Source organism: Oncorhynchus gorbuscha, linkage group LGY (genome assembly GCF_021184085.1).
Source record: "Oncorhynchus gorbuscha isolate QuinsamMale2020 ecotype Even-year linkage group LGY, OgorEven_v1.0, whole genome shotgun sequence".
NCBI classification, from domain to species: domain Eukaryota; kingdom Metazoa; phylum Chordata; class Actinopteri; order Salmoniformes; family Salmonidae; genus Oncorhynchus; species Oncorhynchus gorbuscha.
In genome coordinates this window covers 3,206,779-3,228,142 of record NC_060199.1, presented here as the reverse complement: position 1 = coordinate 3,228,142, position 21,364 = coordinate 3,206,779, and the positions used below count along the sequence as shown (strand labels likewise).

Below are 21,364 nucleotides of genomic sequence, written 5' to 3'. Positions count from 1 at the left end.
TATTAAATGGAATGTGTGCTGTTGCCCAGGTATTAAATGGAATGTGTGCTGTTGCCCAGGTATTAAATGGAATGTGTGCTGTTGCCCAGGTATTAAATGGAATGTGTGCTGTTGCCCAGGTATTAAATGGAATGTGTGCTGTTGCCCAGGTATTAAATGGAATGTGTGCTGTCGCTCTGGATAAGAGCGTCTATTAAATGCTAAATGACTTAAATGTAATGTAATGTTGCCCAGGTATTAAATGGAATGTGTGCTGTTGCCCAGGTATTAAATGGAATGTGTGCTGTTGCCCAGGTATTAAATGGAATGTGTGCTGTTGCCCAGGTATTAAATGGAATGTGTGCTGTTGCCCAGGTATTAAATGGAATGTGTGCTGTTGCCCAGGTATTAAATGGAATGTGTGCTGTTGCCCAGGTATTAAATGGAATGTGTGCTGTTGCCCAGGTATTAAATGGAATGTGTGCTGTCTTAAATGGAATGTGTGCTGCTCTGGAGGTATAAATGGAATGCGTCTGCTAAATGACTTAAATGTAATGTAATGTTGCCCAGGTATTAAATGGAATGTGTGCTGTTGCCCAGGTATTAAATGGAATGTGTGCTGTTGCCCAGGTATTAAATGGAATGTGTGCTGTTGCCCAGGTATTAAATGGAATGTGTGCTGTTGCCCAGGTATTAAATGGGACAGGCGGCTATTTGAGACGCAGTGTTTAATTGTTTAACCCATTATGATTTAATCAGACGCACAAAACAGACAATGTATCGATTTGAGTTGGATCTTCGTCAGGTCATACCACTGTAAATGCACCTACATAAATATCCTCAGAGGCATGTAGGCTACATCTGATTAATTAAATCAATTAATATAAATATTACACAGTATACATACAGTGCATTTGGAAAGTATTCAGACCCCTTCATGTTTTCCACATTTTGTTACGTTACAGCCTTAATTCAATTACATATTTGACTCATCAATCTACACACAATACCCCATAATGACAAAGCGAAAACAGGTTTTCAGAAATGTTTGCAAATGAAATTCAAAATTCAAAACACAAATACCTTATTTACATAAGTATTCAGACCCTTTGTTATGAGACTCAAAATTGAGCTCAGGTGCATCCTGTTTCCATTGATCATCCTTGAGATGTTTCTACAACTTGATTGGAGTCCACTTGTGGTAAATTATATTGATTGGACATTGGAAAAGCACACACCTGTCTATATAAGGTACCACAGTTGACAGTGCATGTCAGATCAAAATCCAAGCCACAAGGTCAAAGGAATTATCCGTAGAGCTTCAAAACAGGATAGTGTCGAGGAACAACCCTTCACAGCATTGAATGTCCCCAAGAACACAGTGGCCTCCATCATTCTTAAATGGAAGAAGTTTGGAACCACCAAGACTCTTCCTAGAGCTGACCACCCGGTCAAACTGAGAGATCGGGGACAAGGGGCTTGGTCAGGGAGGTGACCAAGAACCTGATGGTCACTCTAACAGCACTCCAGAGCTCCTCTGTCGAGATGGGTGAACCTTCTAGAAGGACAACCATCTCTGCAGCACTCCACCAATCAGGCCTTTATGGTAGAGTGGAAGCCACTCTTCAGTAAAAGGCACATGACAGCCAGCTTGGAGGCACCTAAAGGACTATCAGACCTGAAAATAGCTGTGCAGTGACGCTCCCCATCCAACCTGAGAAAGCATCTGCAGAGAAGAAGAATGGGAAAAACTCCCCCAAATACAGATGTGCCAAGCTTACCCAAGACGACTCGAGGCTGTAGTCACTTCTGAAGGTGCTTCAACAAAGTACTGAGTAAAGGGTCTGAATACTTATGTAAATGTGGTATTTTGCTAAAATATATAAAAACCTGTTTTTGCTCCGTCATTATGGGGTATTGATGAGGGGGGGAAAACGATTGAATCAATGTTAGAATAAGGCTATAATTGTCTGAATACACTGTATATGGGAAAACATCCATGCATTTTGATTGGTTTATTCTTATGGGTGTGCAATAGATTAAAAACAGGTGAGACAAATGTGTCAATCATTTTGTATATTATATAAGGAAAATGGGAAAATGCAGCCAGCCCCTGGGGAGCAGAACGTATCTAGTTCCACATTTAGACCATTTAGACCCCCTTGGAGAGGGGGATTATCCTCAACATTATTGTTGAGGAAATGTATCCAAAAGGACTCTCGTCTCAGGAGGAAATTGTCAATATTGCCTCCTCTCCTCTATGTGACATTTTCACATGTTCAATTCCCAGGTATTGAAGAGAGGACAAGTTGTGCTTGGCCTGGGAAAAGTGCAAAGCAAGGGGACTTTTGATATCATTATTCCTTATGCATCTCCTTTGTTCTGTGATTTTTAGCACTCTGATCGCCTTTATATATGCCATTTAGCAGACTCTTTTATCCAAAGCGACTGACAGTCATGTGTGCATACATTCTACGTATGGGTTGTCCCGGGGATCGAACCCACTACCCTGGCGTTACAAGCGCCATGCTCTACCAACTGAGCTACAGAAAGACCCCAATCTGCATGGACACTTGATCAAATAAAGGACGTTTGGGGTGTTGCGGGATATTGTGCCTTTAATTTGTGTCTCTTTTCTCTCTTTTCTCTTTTCTCTGGGTGAAAAAACCCTGCCATTTGTGAATCAAGTTGTCCTGAGTGCAATAACCACATAAGCCTACATAATTCCCATTGGGAATATCACTAAGAAAGTATCTTGCTGGGGTGTTCACACAGGGCAGGTGTGCGTAGAGAGCGCTCTGGACTGTACGCCCTTACACACGGTTCCTCCTACTCCTCCCTTGACATCAATTTCAACTCCAGCCTTCCCAGCCAGGGTGAGAGGCATATCTTAGGCCGTGGCAGGGGAAATACAGGCCCAACATCATACCCTCACCACGGAAGAAGATGCGGTGGGGGGGAAGCACAAACACTTACTATGGAGAACGCAGGTAGGCCTACATGACACAGAGCCAGAAAAGTTGAATGTGATAAATCTATCCAGCAAGTCCCTATCTGAACCTTGTATCTGCTCTCAGCAAAGGCGTATCATTTGTACTGACAACACATTGTCATGACTGATTTTCAAACGTTTTTCAGAAATCTAAGAATGATGAAATTATTTGCTACAAATGTTACTGTGTCTATTGGAAATGCCCATAATGTTGACACAAATTACATGGAAAATGAGAAGGCATCAGAAATCAACTTACCCTCAATGCAACGAATATGTAGCAAGTCTGCTATTTTCAGGGGTAAATCCACCTTTATGCCTCAGAGAAAGAATGCATCACTGGAAACACATTTAAGACCAAGTACAACATGTGAATACCAGGTGTTGAAGACCAAGTAAAACATGTGAATACCAGGTGTTGAAGACCAAGTAAAACATGTGAATACCAGGTGTTGAAGACCAAGTAAAACATGTGAATACCAGGTGTTGAAGACCAAGTAAAAAACATGTGAATACCAGGTGTTGAAGACCAAGTAAAACATGTGAATACCAGGTGTTGAAGACCAAGTAAAACATGTGAATACCAGGTGTTGAAGACCAAGTAAAACATGTGAATACCAGGTGTTGAAGACCAAGTAAAACATGTGAATACCAGGTGTTGAAGACCAAGTAAAACATGTGAATACCAGGTGTTGAAGACCAAGTAAAACATGTGAATACCAGGTGTTGAAGACCAAGTAAAACATGTGAATACCAGGTGTTGAAGACCAAGTAAAACATGTGAATACCAGGTGTTGAAGACCAAGTAAAACATGTGAATACCAGGTGTTGAAGACCAAGTAAAACATGTGAATACCAGGTGTTGAAGACCAAGTAAAACATGTGAATACCAGGTGTTGAAGACCAAGTAAAACATGTGAATACCAGGTGTTGAAGACCAAGTAAAACATGTGAATACCAGGTGTTGAGTAACTTGGCCAAAGAGAGAAGCTTTGAGCGATTTGAACAAATATTTAACTGTCATTGTGAAGCCTTCTGATAAAGGTAGTGCAATATTGGTACAGAACCTGGTGGACTATGAGACAGAGATGAATCGACAATTGTCTGACAATGTTTTGCATCAGAAACTCCCTTTGGACCTTACTTCCCAGTTAAATGCCTCTATTCATGACAAGCTCACGCTACTGCATATCTTGGCAGAGAGAAAACCCGTAAGGATGAGTACAACGCCCTATTATTGCCGGAATTGGGAGCCTGACAAAAAACATATCCACTTTTGTTGACTCATCTCTCAAGCCATGTGTCTCCTCCTTACCCTCCTTCACTGGGGACTATGGTGACATGATTAATGTACTCAAAAAAATTCCCCAGATCAATGACAACACACTACTGGCCTGTTTTGACTTTGAAAAGCTATACATTTCTATACCCCACCAAGTTAGACTAGAGGCCCTGAGCTCCTTCTTGGAACAATGCCCTACAGACTCTCAGCTCCTCATGTATCAGAGACTTAGCAGAGCTTGTACTCACAAATAACAGTTTTATGTTTAGAAGTTACTTTTTCCAACAAACAAAAGGAACCACTATGGGGAGTATGATGGCACCCAATTATGCCAATCATTATATGGGATTCTTAGAACATGAACACATTCACAACCCTGAGCAAAATAACTTTCTATCCAAGATCAAACTATGTCAACGTTATATACAGTTGAAGTTGGAAGATTACATACACCTTAGCCAAATACATTTAAATGCACTCAGTTTTTCACAATTCCTGACATTTGATCCAAGTAAACATTCCCTGTCTTAGGTCAGTTATGATCACCACTTTATTTTAAGAATGTGAAATTTCCTAAAAATCGTAGAGAGAATGATTTATTTCAGCTTTTATTTCTTTCATCACATTCCCAGTTGGTCAGAAGTTTACAGTATTTGGTATCATTGCCTTTAAATGGCTTAACTTGGGTCAAGCGTTTCGGGTAGCCTTCCACAAGCTTCCCTCAGTAAGTTGGGTACATTTTGGCCCATTCCTCCTGACAGAGCTTGTGTAACTGAGGCAGGATTGTAGGCCTCCTTGCTCGCACAAGCTTGTCAGTTCTGCACACACATTTTCTAGGATTGAGGTCAGGGCTTTGTGATGGCCACTCCAATATCTTGACTTTGTTGTCCTTAAGCCATTTTGCCACAACTTTGGAAGTATGCTTGGAGTCATTGCCCATTTGGAAGACCCATTTGTGACCAAGCTTTAACTTCCTGACTGATGTCTTGAGATGTTGCTTCAATATATTCACATAATTGTCCTACCTCATGATGCCATCTATTTTGTGAAGTGCATCAGTCCCTCCTGCAGCAAAGTAACCCCACAACATGATGCTGCCACCCCTGTCCTTCACGGTAGGGATGGTGTTCTTCAGTTTGCAAGCCTCCCCCTTTTTCCTCCAAACATAAAGATGGTCATTATGGCCAAACAGTTCTATTTTCTTTTCATCAGACCAGAGGACATTTCTCGAAAAAGTACGATCTTTGTCCCCATGTGCAGTTGCAAACTGTAGTCTGGCTTTTTTATGGCGGTTTTGGAGCAGTGGCTTCTTCCTTGCTGGGCAGCCTTTCAGGTTATGTCGATATAGGACTTGTTTTACTGTGGATATAGATACTTTTGTACCTGTTTCCTCCAGCATCTTTACAAGGTCCTTTGCTGTTGTTCTGGGACTGATTTGCACTTTTTGCACCAAAGTAAGTTCATCTCTAGGAGACCGAACGCGTCTCCTTCCTGAGCGGTATGACGGCTGCGTTGTCCCATGGTATTTATACTTGAGTACTATTGTTTGTACAGATGAACATGGTACCTTCAAGCATTTGGAAATTGCTCCCAGACTTGTGGAGGTCTACAATTATTTTTCAGGTTTTGAGGCTTTGGCTGATTTCTTTTGATTTTCCCATGATGTCAAGCAAAGAGGCACTGAGTTTGAAGGTAGGCCTTGAAATACATCCACAGGTACACCTCCAATTGACTGAAAGGATGTCAATTAGCTTCTAAAGCTTCATTATTAATGGGAATTTTTCAAGCTACTTAAAGGCACAGTCAACTTTGTGTATGTGAACTTCTGACCCACTGACCCACTGGAATTGTGATACAGTGAATTATAAGTTAAATAATCTGTAAACAATTGTTGGAAAGATTACTTGTGTCATGCACAAAGTAGATGTCCTAACCGACTTGCCAAAGCTATAGTATGTGTAAACATATAGTGTATGTAAACTTCCGACATCAACTGTAGATGATACACTACATGATCAAAAGCGCGCCGAACATCTTACTCAAAAATCATGGGCATTAATATGGAGTTGTCTTCCCCGTTTCTGCTATAACAGCCTCCACTCTTCAGGGAAGGCTTTCCACTAGATGTTGTAACATTGCTGCTGGGACTTCCTTCCATTCAGTCACAAGAGCAATAGCAAGGTCCGGCACTGATTTTGGGGGATTAGGCCTCGTAGTCTCCATTCCAGCTAATTTTAAAGGTGTTTGATTGGGTTGAGGTCAGGGCTCTGTGCAGGCCAGTCAAGTTCTTCCACACCGATCTCAACAAACAATTTCTGTATGGACCTCGCTTAGTGCATCGGGGGCATTGTCATGCTGAAACTGGAAAAGGCCTCCGCAAAACTGTTGTCACAAAGTTGGAAGCACAGACTGCACTGTGTATGGTGATCTTAGGCTTGTGTGCAGCTGCTCGGCCATGGAAACCCATTTCATGAAGCTCCCGACCAACAGTTCTTATGTTGATGTTACTTCCGGAGGCAGTTTGGAACTCAGTATTGAGTGTTGCAACCGAGGACAGACGATTTTTACATGCTACGCACTTCAGCACTCGTGGTCCTGTTCAGTGAGCTTGTGTGGTCTACCACTTTGCGACTGAGCCATTGATGCTCCTAGACAATTTCACTTAAAAATATAAGCAGTTGACCAGGTCTGCTCTAACAGGGCAGAAAGGTGACTTGTTAGAAAGGTGGCATCCTATGACAGTGCTACGTTGAAAGTCACTGAGGTCTTCAGTGAGGTCATTCTACTGCCACCTGTTTGTCTATGGAGATTGCATGGAGGTGTGCTCGATTTTATACACCTGTCAGCAACCGATGTTTCTGAAATAGCCGAATACCTTTGTTGATGTAGTTGTAGTGTTGTAGTGTATATTGGTATTATTTGCTGGGACTCCCATTGAACTTGAGATGCTCCATGAGTTCTTAGACAAGATGGCGCTGACAAACATCGTCACCCTGTTCCTAGCTCCTAGTCTTATTCCTTACATTGTTAGTTAATTTGATCCTTTGTTTGTACTTCACAAGGCAATTCCACTGAGACCAGGGTCTGCTCCAAGATGACATCGACAGAGAACAGGAATTTGGAGTGGGCTTTTATTCCGACTCAGGAGGCGTGCATACTGTCCACCGCTTCTGAGTATATTACTTGCCAATGTTCAGTCCCTAAACAATAAAGTAGACGTGCTCAGGGCGAGGATCTCATTCCAGACAGACCTCAGGGACTGTTACATGCTCTATTTCAAGGAATCGTTGCTCTCTCTGGATATACTGTCCCTGTCCATTACAGTCAGCAGGGTTCTCCGTACATCGCACGGACAGGAAGAAAGAACTTCCTGGGAAAAAGAAAGGTGGAGGTGTATGTTTCATGAGTAACTCATGGTGTGATTGTGGTAACGTACAGAAACTCAAGTCTTTTTGTCCTCCCGATCTGGAATAGCATGTGGAGTGTTTACGGACATATTCAATCTCTCCCTATTCCAGTATGTTCTTCCCAATTACTTCAAGATGGCCACAATTGTTCCAATACCCAAGAAAGCGAAGGTAACGGAACTAAATGACTATCGCCCTGTCGCACTCACTTCTGTCATCATGAAGTGCTTTGAGAGGCTAGTTAAGGAACATATGACCTCCAACTTACCCGACACCCTAGACGCACTACAATTTGCATACCGCCCCAACAGATCTATGGATGACGCAATCGGCATCGCACTGCACACTGCCCCACCTGGACAGGAGGAATACCTATGTAAGACTGCTGTTTATCGACTACAGCTCAGCCTTCAACACCGTAGTCCCCTCCAAGCTAATCACTAAGCTCAGGGCCCTGGGTCTGAACCCCGCCCTGTGCAACTGGGTCCTAGACTTCCTGATGGCCGACCCCAGGTGGTGAAGGTAGGCAACAACACCTTTGTTACGCTGCTCTTTAACACGGGGCTCCTACAAAGGGGTGACTCGACCAAATTAATTCTCATTGAAAGCAAGTCTAAGAAGCGGTAGACCTTTAGGAAATATTTACTAAATAAACTAAAGTGAACCCCCCAAAACTATCTAAAAGTAACACAAGAAAATTATATAACAATAATGAGGCTATATACAGGGGGTAACGGTACCAAGTCAATGTGAGGGGGTACAGGTTTGTCGAGGTCATTTGTAAAGTGACTATGCATAGGTAATAAACAACGAGTAGAGGGAGGGAGGGTGTCAATGTAATGTAAATAGTGTGGGTGGCCATTTGATTAATTGTTCAACAGTCTTATGGTTTGGGGGTAGAAGCTATTGGTCCTAGACTTGGCGCTCCTGTACCGCTTGCAAAGAGAACAGTCTATGACTTGGGTGACTGCAGTCTTGGACACCCTGAAGGGCCCCAGTGTTGAGGATCAGCGTGGCAGATGTGTTGTTGCCTACCCATATCATCTGGGGGCGGCCCGTCAAGTCCAGGATCCAGTTGCAGAGGGAGGTGTTTAGTCCCAGGGTCCTTAGCTAAGTGTTGAGCTTTGAGGAGAACTAAGGTGTTGAACGCTGAGCTGTAGTCAATGAACAGCATTCTCACATAGGTGTTCCTTTTGTCCAGGTGGAAAAGGGCAGTGTGGAGTGCGATTGAGATTGTGTCACCTGTAGATCTGTTGGGGCGGTATGCGAATTGGAGTGGGTCTAGGGTTTCCCGGCATGATGGTGTTGATGTGAGCCATGACCAGCCTTTCAAAGCACTTTATGGCTACCAAGGTGAGTGCTACGGGGGCGGTAATCATTTAGGCAGGTTACCTTCGCTTTTTCTTTCTCGCTTTTGCACAGGGACTATAGTGGGCTGAACCATGTAAGTATTACAGACTCGGTCAGGGAGAAGATGAAAATGTCAGTGAAGGCACTTGCCAGTTGGTCGCGCATGCTTTGAGTACACGTCCTGGTAATCCGTCTGGCCCCGTTGCTTTGTGAATGTTGACATGTTTAAATGTCTTGCTCACATTGGCTATGGACAGCCTGATCACACAGTCTTCTGGAACAGCTGGTGCTCTCATGCATGCTCAGGGTTGCTTGCCTCGAAACAATCATAAAAGGCATTTAGCTCGTCTGGTAGGCTCGTGCCAGTGGGCAGCTCGCGTCTGGGTTTCCCTTTGTAGTCCGTAATAGTTTGCAAGCCCTGCCACATCCGACGAGCATCAGAGCCGGTGTAGTATGATTCAATCTTAGTCCTATATTTACGCTTTGCCTGTTTGATGAGGGCATAGTGTTTCTTATAAGTGTCGGATTAGTGTCCCATTCCTTGAAAGCGGCAGCTCTAGCCTTTAGCTCGGTGTGGATGTTGCCTGTAATCCATGGCTTATGGTTGGGATATGTACGTACGGTCTCTGTGGGGAAGATGTCGTCGATGCACTTATTGATGAAGCCGGTGACTGAGGTGGTATACTCCACAATGCCATTGGATGAATCCCGGAACATATTCCAGTCTGTGCTAGAAAATCAGTCCTGTAGCGTAGCATCCACGTCATCTGACCACCTCTGTATTGAGCAAGTCACTGGTACTTCCTGCTATAGTTTTTGCTTGTAAGCAGGTATCAGGAGGATATAATTATGGTTAGATTTGCTAAATGGAGGGTGCTTCTGGATGAGCATTTTCTTGTTTTCTTATGGCCTTATACAGCTTGTTGAGTGTGGTCTTAGTGCCGGCATCGGTTTGTGGTGGTAAATAGAGGCTCTCTTGGTAGATAGTGTGGTCTACAGCTTATCATGAGGTATTCTACCTTAGGCGGGCAAGACCTCGAGACTTCTTTAATATTAGACACTGCAGTTATTGACAAATTGATACACACCCCCACCCCTCGTCTTGCCAGATGTAGCTGCTCTGTCCTTCCGATGCACGGAGAAGCCAGCCAGTTCTATATTGTGTCATCGTTCAGCCACGACTCTGTGTATCAGATTTCAGGTAAGACCCAAGTGCAGACTGTGTTGATGTAACAATATTTATTGCAACAACAGGGGCAGGCAAACAGCAAGTGAAGGCAGGGGGTTGATAATCCAGAGTAGTGGGGTCAAGGCACAGGACAGCAAGGGTCAAAACCAGGAGGATGAGAAAAAGAGACTGGGGAAAAGCAGGAGCTGAGACAAAATGCTGGTTGACTTGATCAAACAAGACGAACTGGTACAGAAAGACAGAAAACACAGGTATAAATACCCAGGGGATAAGTGGGGAAGATGGGCGACACCTGGAGGGGGTGGAGCCAAGCACAAGGACAGGTGAACAGGGCATGACACTGTGAAGCATAAGATATTACCATTTTTAATGTCCCGTTGGTAGGATAGTATTAATCGTAGATTGTCCAGTATGTTTTCCAATGATTGCACGTTGGCCAATAATACGGAGGCAAGAGGTGGTTTATATACACGTCGGCAAATTCTTACGAGGCACCCCGCCCTCCTCCCCCTTTTATTCACACTGATGATGGGGATTTGGGCCTTGTCTTGACAAAGCAGTATATCCTTCGCGTCAGACTCATTAGAGAAAAAAATCTTTGTCCAGTTTGAGGTGAGTCATCGCTGTTCTGATGTCCAGAAGCTCTTTTCGGTCAGAGACATTAGCAGCAACAAAATGTACAAAATGAGTTACAAACAATGCAAAAATAAATCAAAAATAGCACAGTTGATTAGGAGCCTGTAAAACAGCAGCCATCCCTCCGGTGCCATTATATACATTGAGAAATAGTGTATTCCGGGTAGTTCCAAAGATATCTGGAAATAAGTTAATATATATATATAAAACTAAACATAACTATGTTTGTAGTTATAGGTAACCAGATCGAGACAATTAAGTTAATAAGTCTTTGACCATACTGTGTTGTTAAGTTGGTGAGTAAAAACCCATGCTTCCTACCCTTTTAAGGTTATACAACTGTCATAAATAATGCACAGTGACACATTGTGATGTAAATGTGATTACTATGTACTGCTGTATCACAATAAAATATTTTTGTTTTGTTATTCAGTCATTTTTTTAGTTGTCCCGCTTTACCAACCATATTTAGCTAAAGTAGGACAGTATGGAGTGCAGTAGTTCTTCCTGTTTGAAGTTATGCCGCTACTGTTTGTGGTCGATGGTGGCAGATTGTGGTAAATTGTGGCAAATTGTGGTAAATTGTGGCAAATTGTGGTAAATTGTTGCAAATTGTGGTAAATTGCAACCATGGCTGACACTTAAATAACGTGCCATAGAATTGTAGCTAAAGAGGGACAGTCTTATAGGCTTTTCCAATGGAGAAAAGAGATCCAATTGACATTAGGGACCACCTGTACTTAGGTTATGTAGGGCTCTGGTTCTTGTAGTACTATATCCATGTACTAATGTTATTAGTACTGTTATTTGACTGAATACAGAAAAAGTTGGACACTTTTTCCAGGTCAATCAATCAATCAAATGTATTTATAAAGTGCTTTTTACATCAGCTGATGTCACAAAGTGCTGTACAGAAACTCAGCCTAAAACCCTAAACAGCAAGCAATGCAGATGTAGAAGCAAAGTGGCTAGGAAAAACTCACTAGAAAAGCCGGAACCTAGGAAGAAACCAAGAGAGGAACCAGGCTAGTCCTCTTGAGATTATAACAGTACATGGCCAAGACGTTCAAACGTTCATAGATGACCAGCAGGGTCCGTCTTCAACATATGATACCTTTCTGGAATTGTCAGATGTTTCCTGATCACACAAACGTCAATTATATTGTAATTGGGGTACAATTAGGACTAGAATAATGGTGTCCCAGTTTATCTAACCTGCTATTCCAGTGTGCCAAAAGCAAACTGAAATATGGTTTTGACTCAGTGTATACATGGGTGTGTCATGCCTCCTGTGAATGTGATATCAACATTTGATATCAACAACATTTGATATCAATGTATCATGTGTTGGGCTAATATGTTGGATGGATGTCGAAAAAGGTTACAGAAAGTGTCCCACTTATTTTGAATTCACCCTTTGTGAATTGTCGGGACTCGGGACAACTTTACTCACAAATGGCAGTTTTTCTTTACAACTCAGAGACTGGCAAAGAGTCTGACAAAAAGAAACAAATTAAAGGCCACACTGCAACACCACAAACGTAATTTATTTGATCAAGTGTTCATGCGGATTGGCGTACGTGGGATACACATTCAGAGCGCTTAAAACCAGAAGCAAGTAACACAGGATTTGCTTAAGAAATAATGATATCAAAAGTCCCCTTGCCGTGCACTTTTCCCAGGCAAAGTACAACTTGTCCTACCTTTGCTACCTGGGAATTAAACATGTAAAAATGCCACGTAAAGGGGATATTATCAATTTCCTCCTGAGACGAGAGTCCTTTTGGATATATCAAATGAAATGTTATTGGTTAGCAGATATTATTGTGAGTGTAGCTAAATGCTTGTGCTTCAAGTTCCGACAGTGCAGTAATATCTAACAAGTTATCTAACAATTCCACAACATCTTGGCGGCAGGTAGCCCAGTGCTTAGAGCATAGGACTAGTAACCGAAAGGTTGCATAGCGGGGTGAACAGACAGTGGCTCGGGTGGTTGTTGTCCTTGATGATCTTTTTGGCCTTCATGTAACAATGGGTGCTGTAGATGTCCTGGAGGGCAGGTAGTTTGCCCCCGGTGATGTGTTGTGCAGATCCAACCACCCTCTGGGGAGCCCTGCGGTTGTGGGCGGTGCAGTTGCCGTACCAGGTGGCCGACAGGATGTTCTCAATTGTGCATCTGTAAAGGTTTGTGAGGGTTTTAGGTGACAAGCCAAATTTCTTCAGCTTCCTTCTTCACCACCCTGTCTGTGTGGGTGGACCATTTCAGTTTGTCAGTGATGTGTACGGCGAGTAATATACAACTTTTCACCTGCCCCGCCGATGTGAATACAGGGGTGCTCCTTCTGCTGTTTTCTGAAGTCAACGATCATTTGTTCAACACTCTGTCTCAAGAAGTTGTCTATAAAATGTGTTCTGCTCATAGGGGGCTGCCTTTTCCCATTTTCCTTATATAATATTGTATACAAAATTATTAATGCATTTGTCTCACCTGTTTTTAACCTATTGCACATCAATATTACTTGACAAGAATAAACTAATCAAAATGTATTCATATTTTTCCATATATGCCGACTGTGTAATATTTATTTTGATGTTAATGTATCGTATTCATTTGACTGGATGTATTCAATGACCGGTTACATGCCTCTAGTCCAGAGGTTAAGGTGTGTTTCACAGTGGTGTATGACCTGATAAAGATCCAACTCAGATCGACACGTTGTCAAATCAAATCAAACTTTATTTGTCATTGGCGCCGAATACAACAAGTGTAGACCTTACCGTGAAATGCTTACTTAGAAGCCCTTAACCAACAGTGCAGTTCAAGAAGAGTTAAGAAAATATTTACCAAATAAACTAAAGTAATAAATAATAAAAAAGTGGCATCTGTCTGTTTTGTGCATCTGATTATGTCACCATGGGAGCATAGCAGAGTTGCGGACATTACTTTTGTCTTTGATACATTGTTCTGTCTTGTACCTGATAAGTTGCATGTGCATATTTTTCTATTCTTTCTTATTTTTTCACCCACAGAAAACAACACTAAAGTTTTACCATAAGGATGGGTCCATGGGGATTTAAAAATCAGACTCTTAATAGACATAATTTATCAGCACTATACTGTAGCTACCTTATAGTAAGTGTATTAGTCTGTCTATGAACAATGACACAGCTACAAGTACTTTACTTCTACTACACATTAACCTACCAGTACACACAATGCACAATAGACCTATACCTTCTTCAGTCTTTTCCTCTTTCTTCTCCATTCCCTCTTTCTCCTCCACTCCCTCTTTCTCCTCCACTCCCTCTTTCTTTAGTCCTATCTTAGAGGGAGTATCACTCTTCGCATTGTCCTCTGCTTCAGCAGGTTTGGAGGTGACTGTGAACATTGAAAGATTTTGTCCTTTACAGTCCGAATATGCATCTCTCTCTACAAAACGCATAGTACTACAGAACTACAGTACCCACATACTAGACCTACACAATGCGGCTACAATACAACAGCTATACCTTCTTCAGTCTCTTCCCCCCTCTCTTTCTCCTTCATCTCTTCTTCCTCACCCTCTTTTTCAGAGGGAATCTCAGTCTCTCCTGCATCTTCTGCCACTTCACTATTAGCATCTGTACAAAAAACATTGCAACCTCCAAAAGAAGTATGTGCAAAAATATTGTTATTTTCAAAGAGCTCTAAGGGGTATCTAACCTCTAAAATAGGAATGACTAATTTGTCAAGGCATGTGGGAAACAAGTTGTAAATAGGGAACATTCTCCTTTAAAGATGTAATCCGCATTTGGGAAACAGAGAAAGGCGCTACTTATGTAAATAAGGTATTTATGATGGACAACCATCTTTGCAGCACTCCACCAATCAGACCTTTATGGCAGTGCCCAGATGGAAGCCAATCCTCAGTAAAAGGCACATGGAGTTTGCCAAAAGGCACCTAAAGGACTCAGACCGTGAGAAACGAGATTCTCTGGTCTGATGATACCAATATTACATTATTTGGCCTGATTGCCATCGTCACATATGTAGAAAACATGGCACCATCCCTACGGTGAAGCATAGTGATGGCAGCATCATGCTGTGGGGATGTTTTTCAGTTGCAGGGACTGGGAGACTAGTCAGGAACGAGGGAAAGATGAACAGAGCAAAGTACAGAGAGATCTTAGATTTTTAAAAAACTGTTCCAGAGACCTCAGATAGGGGAAAAGGTTCCACCATCCAACAGGACAACAACCCAAAGCACCCAGCCAAGACAACGAAGGAGTGGCTTCGCGACAAGTCTCTGAATGTTCTTGAGTGGCCCAGCCAGAGACCAGACTTGAACCCGATCGAACATCTCTGGAGAGACCTGAAAATAGCAGTGCAGCGATGCTCCCCATCCAACCCGACAGAGCTTAAGAGGATCCGCAGAGAAGAATGGAAGCAACTCCCCAAATACAGGTGTTCCAAGCTTGTAGCATCAAGGAGACTCGAGGCTGTAATCGCTGCCAAATACAGTGTTGCTGTAAGATTATCTCGAGACAATTTGCTGATACACAAAGCAACTCTAAAAACATTGAAAACGCACTGTCCTTAGAGGTCAGGGTGTGACTAGGGTGGGAAATCTATGTTTATATTTCTATGTTGGCAGAGTATGTTTCCCAATCAGAGGCAGCTGTCTATTGTTGTCTCTAATTGGGGATCATACTTAGGCTACCCTTTTCCCACCTTTTATTTTGGGTTCTTGTCTTTTTGTGTTGCATATGTTGCACTCCTAGCTTTTTGTTCGATGAGTTGTTTATCGTTTTTGGTGGAACATTTAAAATGAAAGAAAATGTACGCCTACCACGCTGCACCTTGATCCGGTCATTCTACAAACGAGGAGCATTTCAGAAGATCCCACCACCAACGGACCAAGCAGCGTGGTCAGGAGGACTGGACCTGGAGGAAATCCTGGAGGGAGCAGGACCCTGGACAAGGGCCAGGGAGTATCGCCGTCCGAAGGAGGAGAAAGAGGCACCGAAAGTGGAACGGCGACGATACGAGGAGATAGCTCAACGAAAGCAAGCACGAGAGGCAGCCCCAACACATTTTTGGGGGGGAACAAGGGGAGATTGTCGGAGTTCAGACCTGAGCCAACTCCCTGTGGTTACCGTGGGGAGCGTGTGACTGGTCAGGCACCGTGTTATGCGCTGATGCGCACAGTGTCTCCAGTGAGCATTCACAGGCCGGTGCGCTCTGTGCCAGCGCCCCGCATTTGCCAGGCGGAAGTTGGCTTCCAGCCAGGACGGGTTGTGCCAGCTCTACGCTCGAGACCTCCAGTGCGCCTCCACGGCCCAGTGTATGAGGTGCCTGTTCCACGCACCAGGCTTCCAGTGCATCTCCCCAGTCCAGTGAGACCTGTTCCGGTTCCACGTACCAGGCCTCCAGTATGTCTCCCCACTCTGGAAAGCCCTGTGGAAGCTCCACACACCAGACTTCCAGTACGTCTCCTCAGTCCGGTGAGACCTGTTCCGGCACCATGTACGAAGCCTCCAGTGATGATCCATGGCCCAGAGTCTGTAGTGATGATCCATGGCCCAGAGCCAGTAGTTATGATCCATGGCACGAAGCCTCTAGTGATGATCCATGGCCCAGAGCCTGTAGTGATGATCCATGGCCCAGAGCCAGTAGTTATGATCCATGGCACGAAGCCTCTAGTGATGATCCATGGCCCAGAGCCAGTAGTTATGATCCATGGCACGAAGCCTCCAGTGATGATCCATGGCCCGGAGCCTGCATTGAAAATCCAGGGCACGGAGCCTCCAGCGACGGTCCCCAGTCCGGAGCCTCCAGCGACAGTCTCCAGTCCGGAGTCTCCAGCAACGGCCCACAGTGCAGTGTCTCCAGCGATAATCCGCAGGCCGCAGCCTCCAGCGACGATCCGCAGTCCGGAGCCTCCAGCGACGATCCGCAGTCCGGAGCCTTCAGCGATGAGCTGCAGTCTGGAGCCTTCAGCAACGATCTGCAGTCCAGAGCCTCCAGCAGTCGTTCCCAATTCAGAGCCTCCTGCGGTGATCCACGGTCCGGTTCCTCCGGCAACGATTCACGGTCCGGAGTCTCCGGTGACGATCAACGGTCCAGTTCCACAGAAGCGGAGGGATCATCGTAGGGAGCGGGGTCTACGTCCCGAACCGGAGCAGCCTCCGAGGGTAGATGCCCACCCGGGCCCTCCCCTCCCCTCAATACGGTGCAGTCGTCCTGCCCAGCGACAGCCCCGAAACCTGAAGAATCTGGAGAAGGTCTGTATGGAGGAGTGGGCCAAAATCCCTATTGCAGTGTGTGCAAACCTGGTCAAGAACTACAGGAAACGTATGATCTCTGTAATTGCAAACAAAGGTTTCTGTACCAAATATTAAGTTCTGCTTTTCTGATGTATCAAATACGTATGTCATGCAATATAATGCAAATTAATTACTTAAAAATCATACAATGTGATTTTCTGGATTTTTGTTTTAGATTCCGTCTCTCACAGTTAAAGTGTACCTATGATAAAAATGACAGACCTCTACATGCTTTGTGAGTAGGAAAACCTGCAAAATCGGCAGTGTATCAAATACTTGTTCTCCGTACTGTATATATATAGATATATACAGTTGAAGTCGGAAGTTTACATACACTTAGTTTGGAGTCATTAAAACACATTTTTCAACCACTCCACAAATGTCTTGTTAACAAACTATAGTTTTGGAAAAGTCAGATTGGACATCTACTTTGCGCATGAAACAAGTAATTTTTCCAACATTTGTTTACAGATAAATCATTTCACTTATAATTCACCGTATTACAATTCCAATGGGTCAGAAGTTTACATACACTAAGGTGACTGTGCCTTTAAACAGCTTGGAAAATTCCAGAAAATGATGTCATGGCTTTAGAAGTTTCTGATAGGCTAATTGACATATTTTGAGTCAATTGGAGGTGTACCTGTGGATGTATTTAAAGGCCTACCTTCAAACTCAATGCCTCTTTGCTTGACATCATGGGACAATCAAACGAAATCAACCAAGACCTCAGAAAAAGGAATTTTTTTTAAAATTGTGGACCTCCACAAGTCTGGTTCATCCTTGGGAGCAATTTCCAAATGCCTGAAGGTACCACATTCACCTGTACAAACAATAGTACGCAATTATAAACACCAGGGGACCACGCAGCCGTCATAACGCTCAGGAAGGAGACGCGTTCTGTCTCCTAGAGATTAACGTACTTTGGTGCGAAAAGTGCAAATCAATCCCAGAACAACAGCAAAGGACCTTGTGAAGATGCTGGAGGAAACAGGTACAAAAGTATCTATATCCACAGTAAAACGAGTCCTATATCGACATAACCTGAAAGGCCGCTCAGCAAGGAAGAAGTCACTGCTCCAAAACGGCCAAAAAAAAGCCAGACTACGGTTTGCAACTGCACAATGGGGACAAAGATTGTACTTTTTGGAGAAATGTCCTCTGGTATGATGAAACAAACATCTTACTGTTCGGCCATAATGACCATCATTATGTTTGGAGGAAAAAGGGGGAGGCTTGCAAGCTGAAGCATCAAGGTGGCAGCATCATGTTGTGGGGGTGCTTTGCTGCAGGAGGGACTGGTGCACTTCACAAAATAGATGGCATCATGAGGAAGGACAATTATGTGGATATATTGAAGCAACATCTCAAGACATCAGTCAGGAAGTTAAAGCTTGGTCACAAATGGGTCTTCCAAATGGACAATGACTCCAAGCATACCTCCAAAGTTGTGGCAAAATGGCTCAAGGACAACAAAGTCAAGATATTGGAGTGGCCAACAAAAAGCCCTGACCTCAATCCTATAGAAAATTGGTGGGCAGAACTGAAAAAGTGTGTGCGAGCAAGGAGGCCTACAAACCTGACTCAGTTACACCAGCTCTATCAGGAGGAATGGGCCAAAATTCATCCAACTTATTGTGGGAATCTTGTGGAAGGCTACCTGAAACTTTTGACCCGAGTTAAACAATTTAAAGGCAATGCTACCAAATACTAATTGAGTGTATGTAAACTTCTGACCCACTGGGAATGTGATGAAAGAAATAAAAGCTGAAATAAATCATTCTCTCTACTCTTATTCTGACATTTCACATTCTTAAAATAAAGTGGTGATCGTAACTGACCTAAGACAGGGAATTTTTACTAGGATTAATTGTCAGGAAATGTGTATGTAAATTTCTGACTTCAACTGTATATATATACAGTATATATATATATATATATATTTTTTTTTTTTGTCTATATAAATTAGCTAGCCCAAATAGAACTGTCAGCAATGTTTATTAAGATAGCTAGGTAGCTGGTTCATCTTGGACAATTTTATATTAAACTTAACAGGGTGAGGTCTGGGTACATTACATATATATACACACTACATGATCAAAAGTATGTGGACATCTGCTGGTCAAACATCTCATTCCAAAATCATGGGCAATAATATGGAGTTGGTCCCCCCTTTGCTACTAAAATAGCCTCCACTCATCTGGGAAGGCTTTCCACTAGGTGTTGGAACATTACTGTGGGAACTTGCTTCCATTCAGCTACAACAGAATTTGTGAGTTCAGGCACTGATGTTGGGCAATTAGGCCTGGCTCGCAGTCTGTGATCCAATTCATCCCAAAGGTGTTCGATTGGGTTGAGGTCAGGGCTCTGTGCAAGCAAGTCAAGTTCTTCCACACCGACTGTTGCCACAAAGTTGGAAGCACAGAATCATCTAGAATGTCATTGTATGCGGTAGCGTTGATTTCCCTTCACTGGAACAAAGGGGCCTCGCCCGAACCACGAAAAACAGCCACAGACCATAATTCTTCTTCCAACAAACTTTACTGTTGGCACTATGCATTCGGGCAGGTAGTGTGCTCCTGGCATCTGACAAACCCAGATTTTTCGGACTCCCAGATGGTGAAGCGTGATTTATTACTCCAGTGAACGCATTTACACTGCTCCAGAGTCCAATGGCGGCGAGCTGAATAGACCAATACACTAAATTGAAGAGGTGTCCACATACTTTTGTATATATAGTGTATCTTGCCTATCAATGATGTCAAGAAGTTTGTATGAATTTCTTGTTTGGCATGTCTCTTAATGTAATAACATGACAACTGCGTCAGTGTTTTGGACAACCATTCCCCCAAATACTGGCTGAAGACCTAGCTGGCCAATAACTAGCTAACACCAGACACAAGTATATTTGCCTTTGATGAATAGGGGAAACGACTTATTATATTTGCTGACACGCTGCAGTCAAATTTTGGCACCAGTAGACTAGCTACCTAGCTATGCAAACCAAGCCCCTCTGCGAACATGCCTTCTGCGATGTTGGTTACAAGACTGTACTTATGTATGAAAATGAGGCTTTTTGTGATGTCACAAAAAGCCCTGAATAATCCTGCCTCCATCCAGCCTCCTGCATCAAAGTGTTTGACATGGTGTTTTAACATACTTTGGAGATACATTTCACATTGCTGACATACTCTACTTTGATCTAGTTTCATCCAAATATCATCCAGTTGAATGAAAAACATAATTTTGACCGTTCGGGATCTTTAAGATGACCAGGCTATTGACCATTCAATGACCACATATTGATTATGCAGCACTACTGGGTGTATGGGTGTCATAGAAATACAATCTGTTCTATGTATGGTTCCAGGTAGAAGTAGTCTCTATCAACAGCCAGGTGACATAGAGAGCCATTGCCTATCTATACATAGATATGGCCTTTTCTGTGACGGAGACACATAAGAGCCCACTATTCATCTCTATTACCTAGAGGATAATTTAGCTTACACGCTCCCTGAGGATTTTCCTCCCAGGCGGTCACCCCTTCACGCCAACTGATCCTAGTATAGATCGTGCTGCTGAGCCGCAGAGAGAGGGGACACTGGCAGCTGTTCCCAGAGCATCCCTGTCCCCCTCGTCCCGCATTCCACAGTTGGCTCCCAGCCATCATACCTTATCAACGTGACCCCGCCCCCATCCCCCTCACATTTGAGTCTCGCGATTTTCCCTCTTCCCCATTCTCCATACGGGATAGGTAGCGATTGGTTAACACCTCCTCATACATGCATGCACACGTGTGTAAGCACAACAGACACGTATGCATGTACACAGGGATACCACAGAGAAGACCCTCTGGGTACAGACATCATATCATTGTCTAGTTTTGGTTGACATTTGGTTGAGTTGTCAACTAATGTGAAATCAACAAAAAATGTCACCATATCATTGGATTAAAAGTTGGCTGAAAAAAATGCTAAATTCCAATATGTTGATGACTTTTTTCAAATCCAATCAGTTTTCTACATTTTTGTTGTTGAAATGACATGGAAACAACACTGATTCAACCAGTTTTGTGCCCAGTGGGGACAAACACACACACTGAAAAAGAGTGCCACCAAATGATGGTGGACTCTGAAAGATGCTTCGATTATAGGTGCAACGGTCCCAGAGTCCCGGTAAGAGGACTGAATAACCAGCAGGGGGACAGGGATACAACTCACACT

At 43.4% G+C, this 21,364-nt stretch overlaps 1 protein-coding gene across 1 annotated transcript in view; it reads right to left on the bottom strand.

Annotated features, from left to right (window-relative positions):
• LOC124016624 overlaps positions 1-21,364 on the bottom strand; it is a 122,780-nt gene that overhangs the window by 14,406 nt on the left and 87,010 nt on the right. Inside the window, exons 6-7 of the mRNA XM_046332151.1 lie at positions 14,346-14,456; positions 14,071-14,214 (exon numbers count right to left, since the gene is read on the bottom strand). Of these exons, the coding sequence (XP_046188107.1) occupies positions 14,071-14,214; positions 14,346-14,456 (255 nt within the window). The remainder of the gene's footprint in view (positions 1-14,070; positions 14,215-14,345; positions 14,457-21,364) is intronic.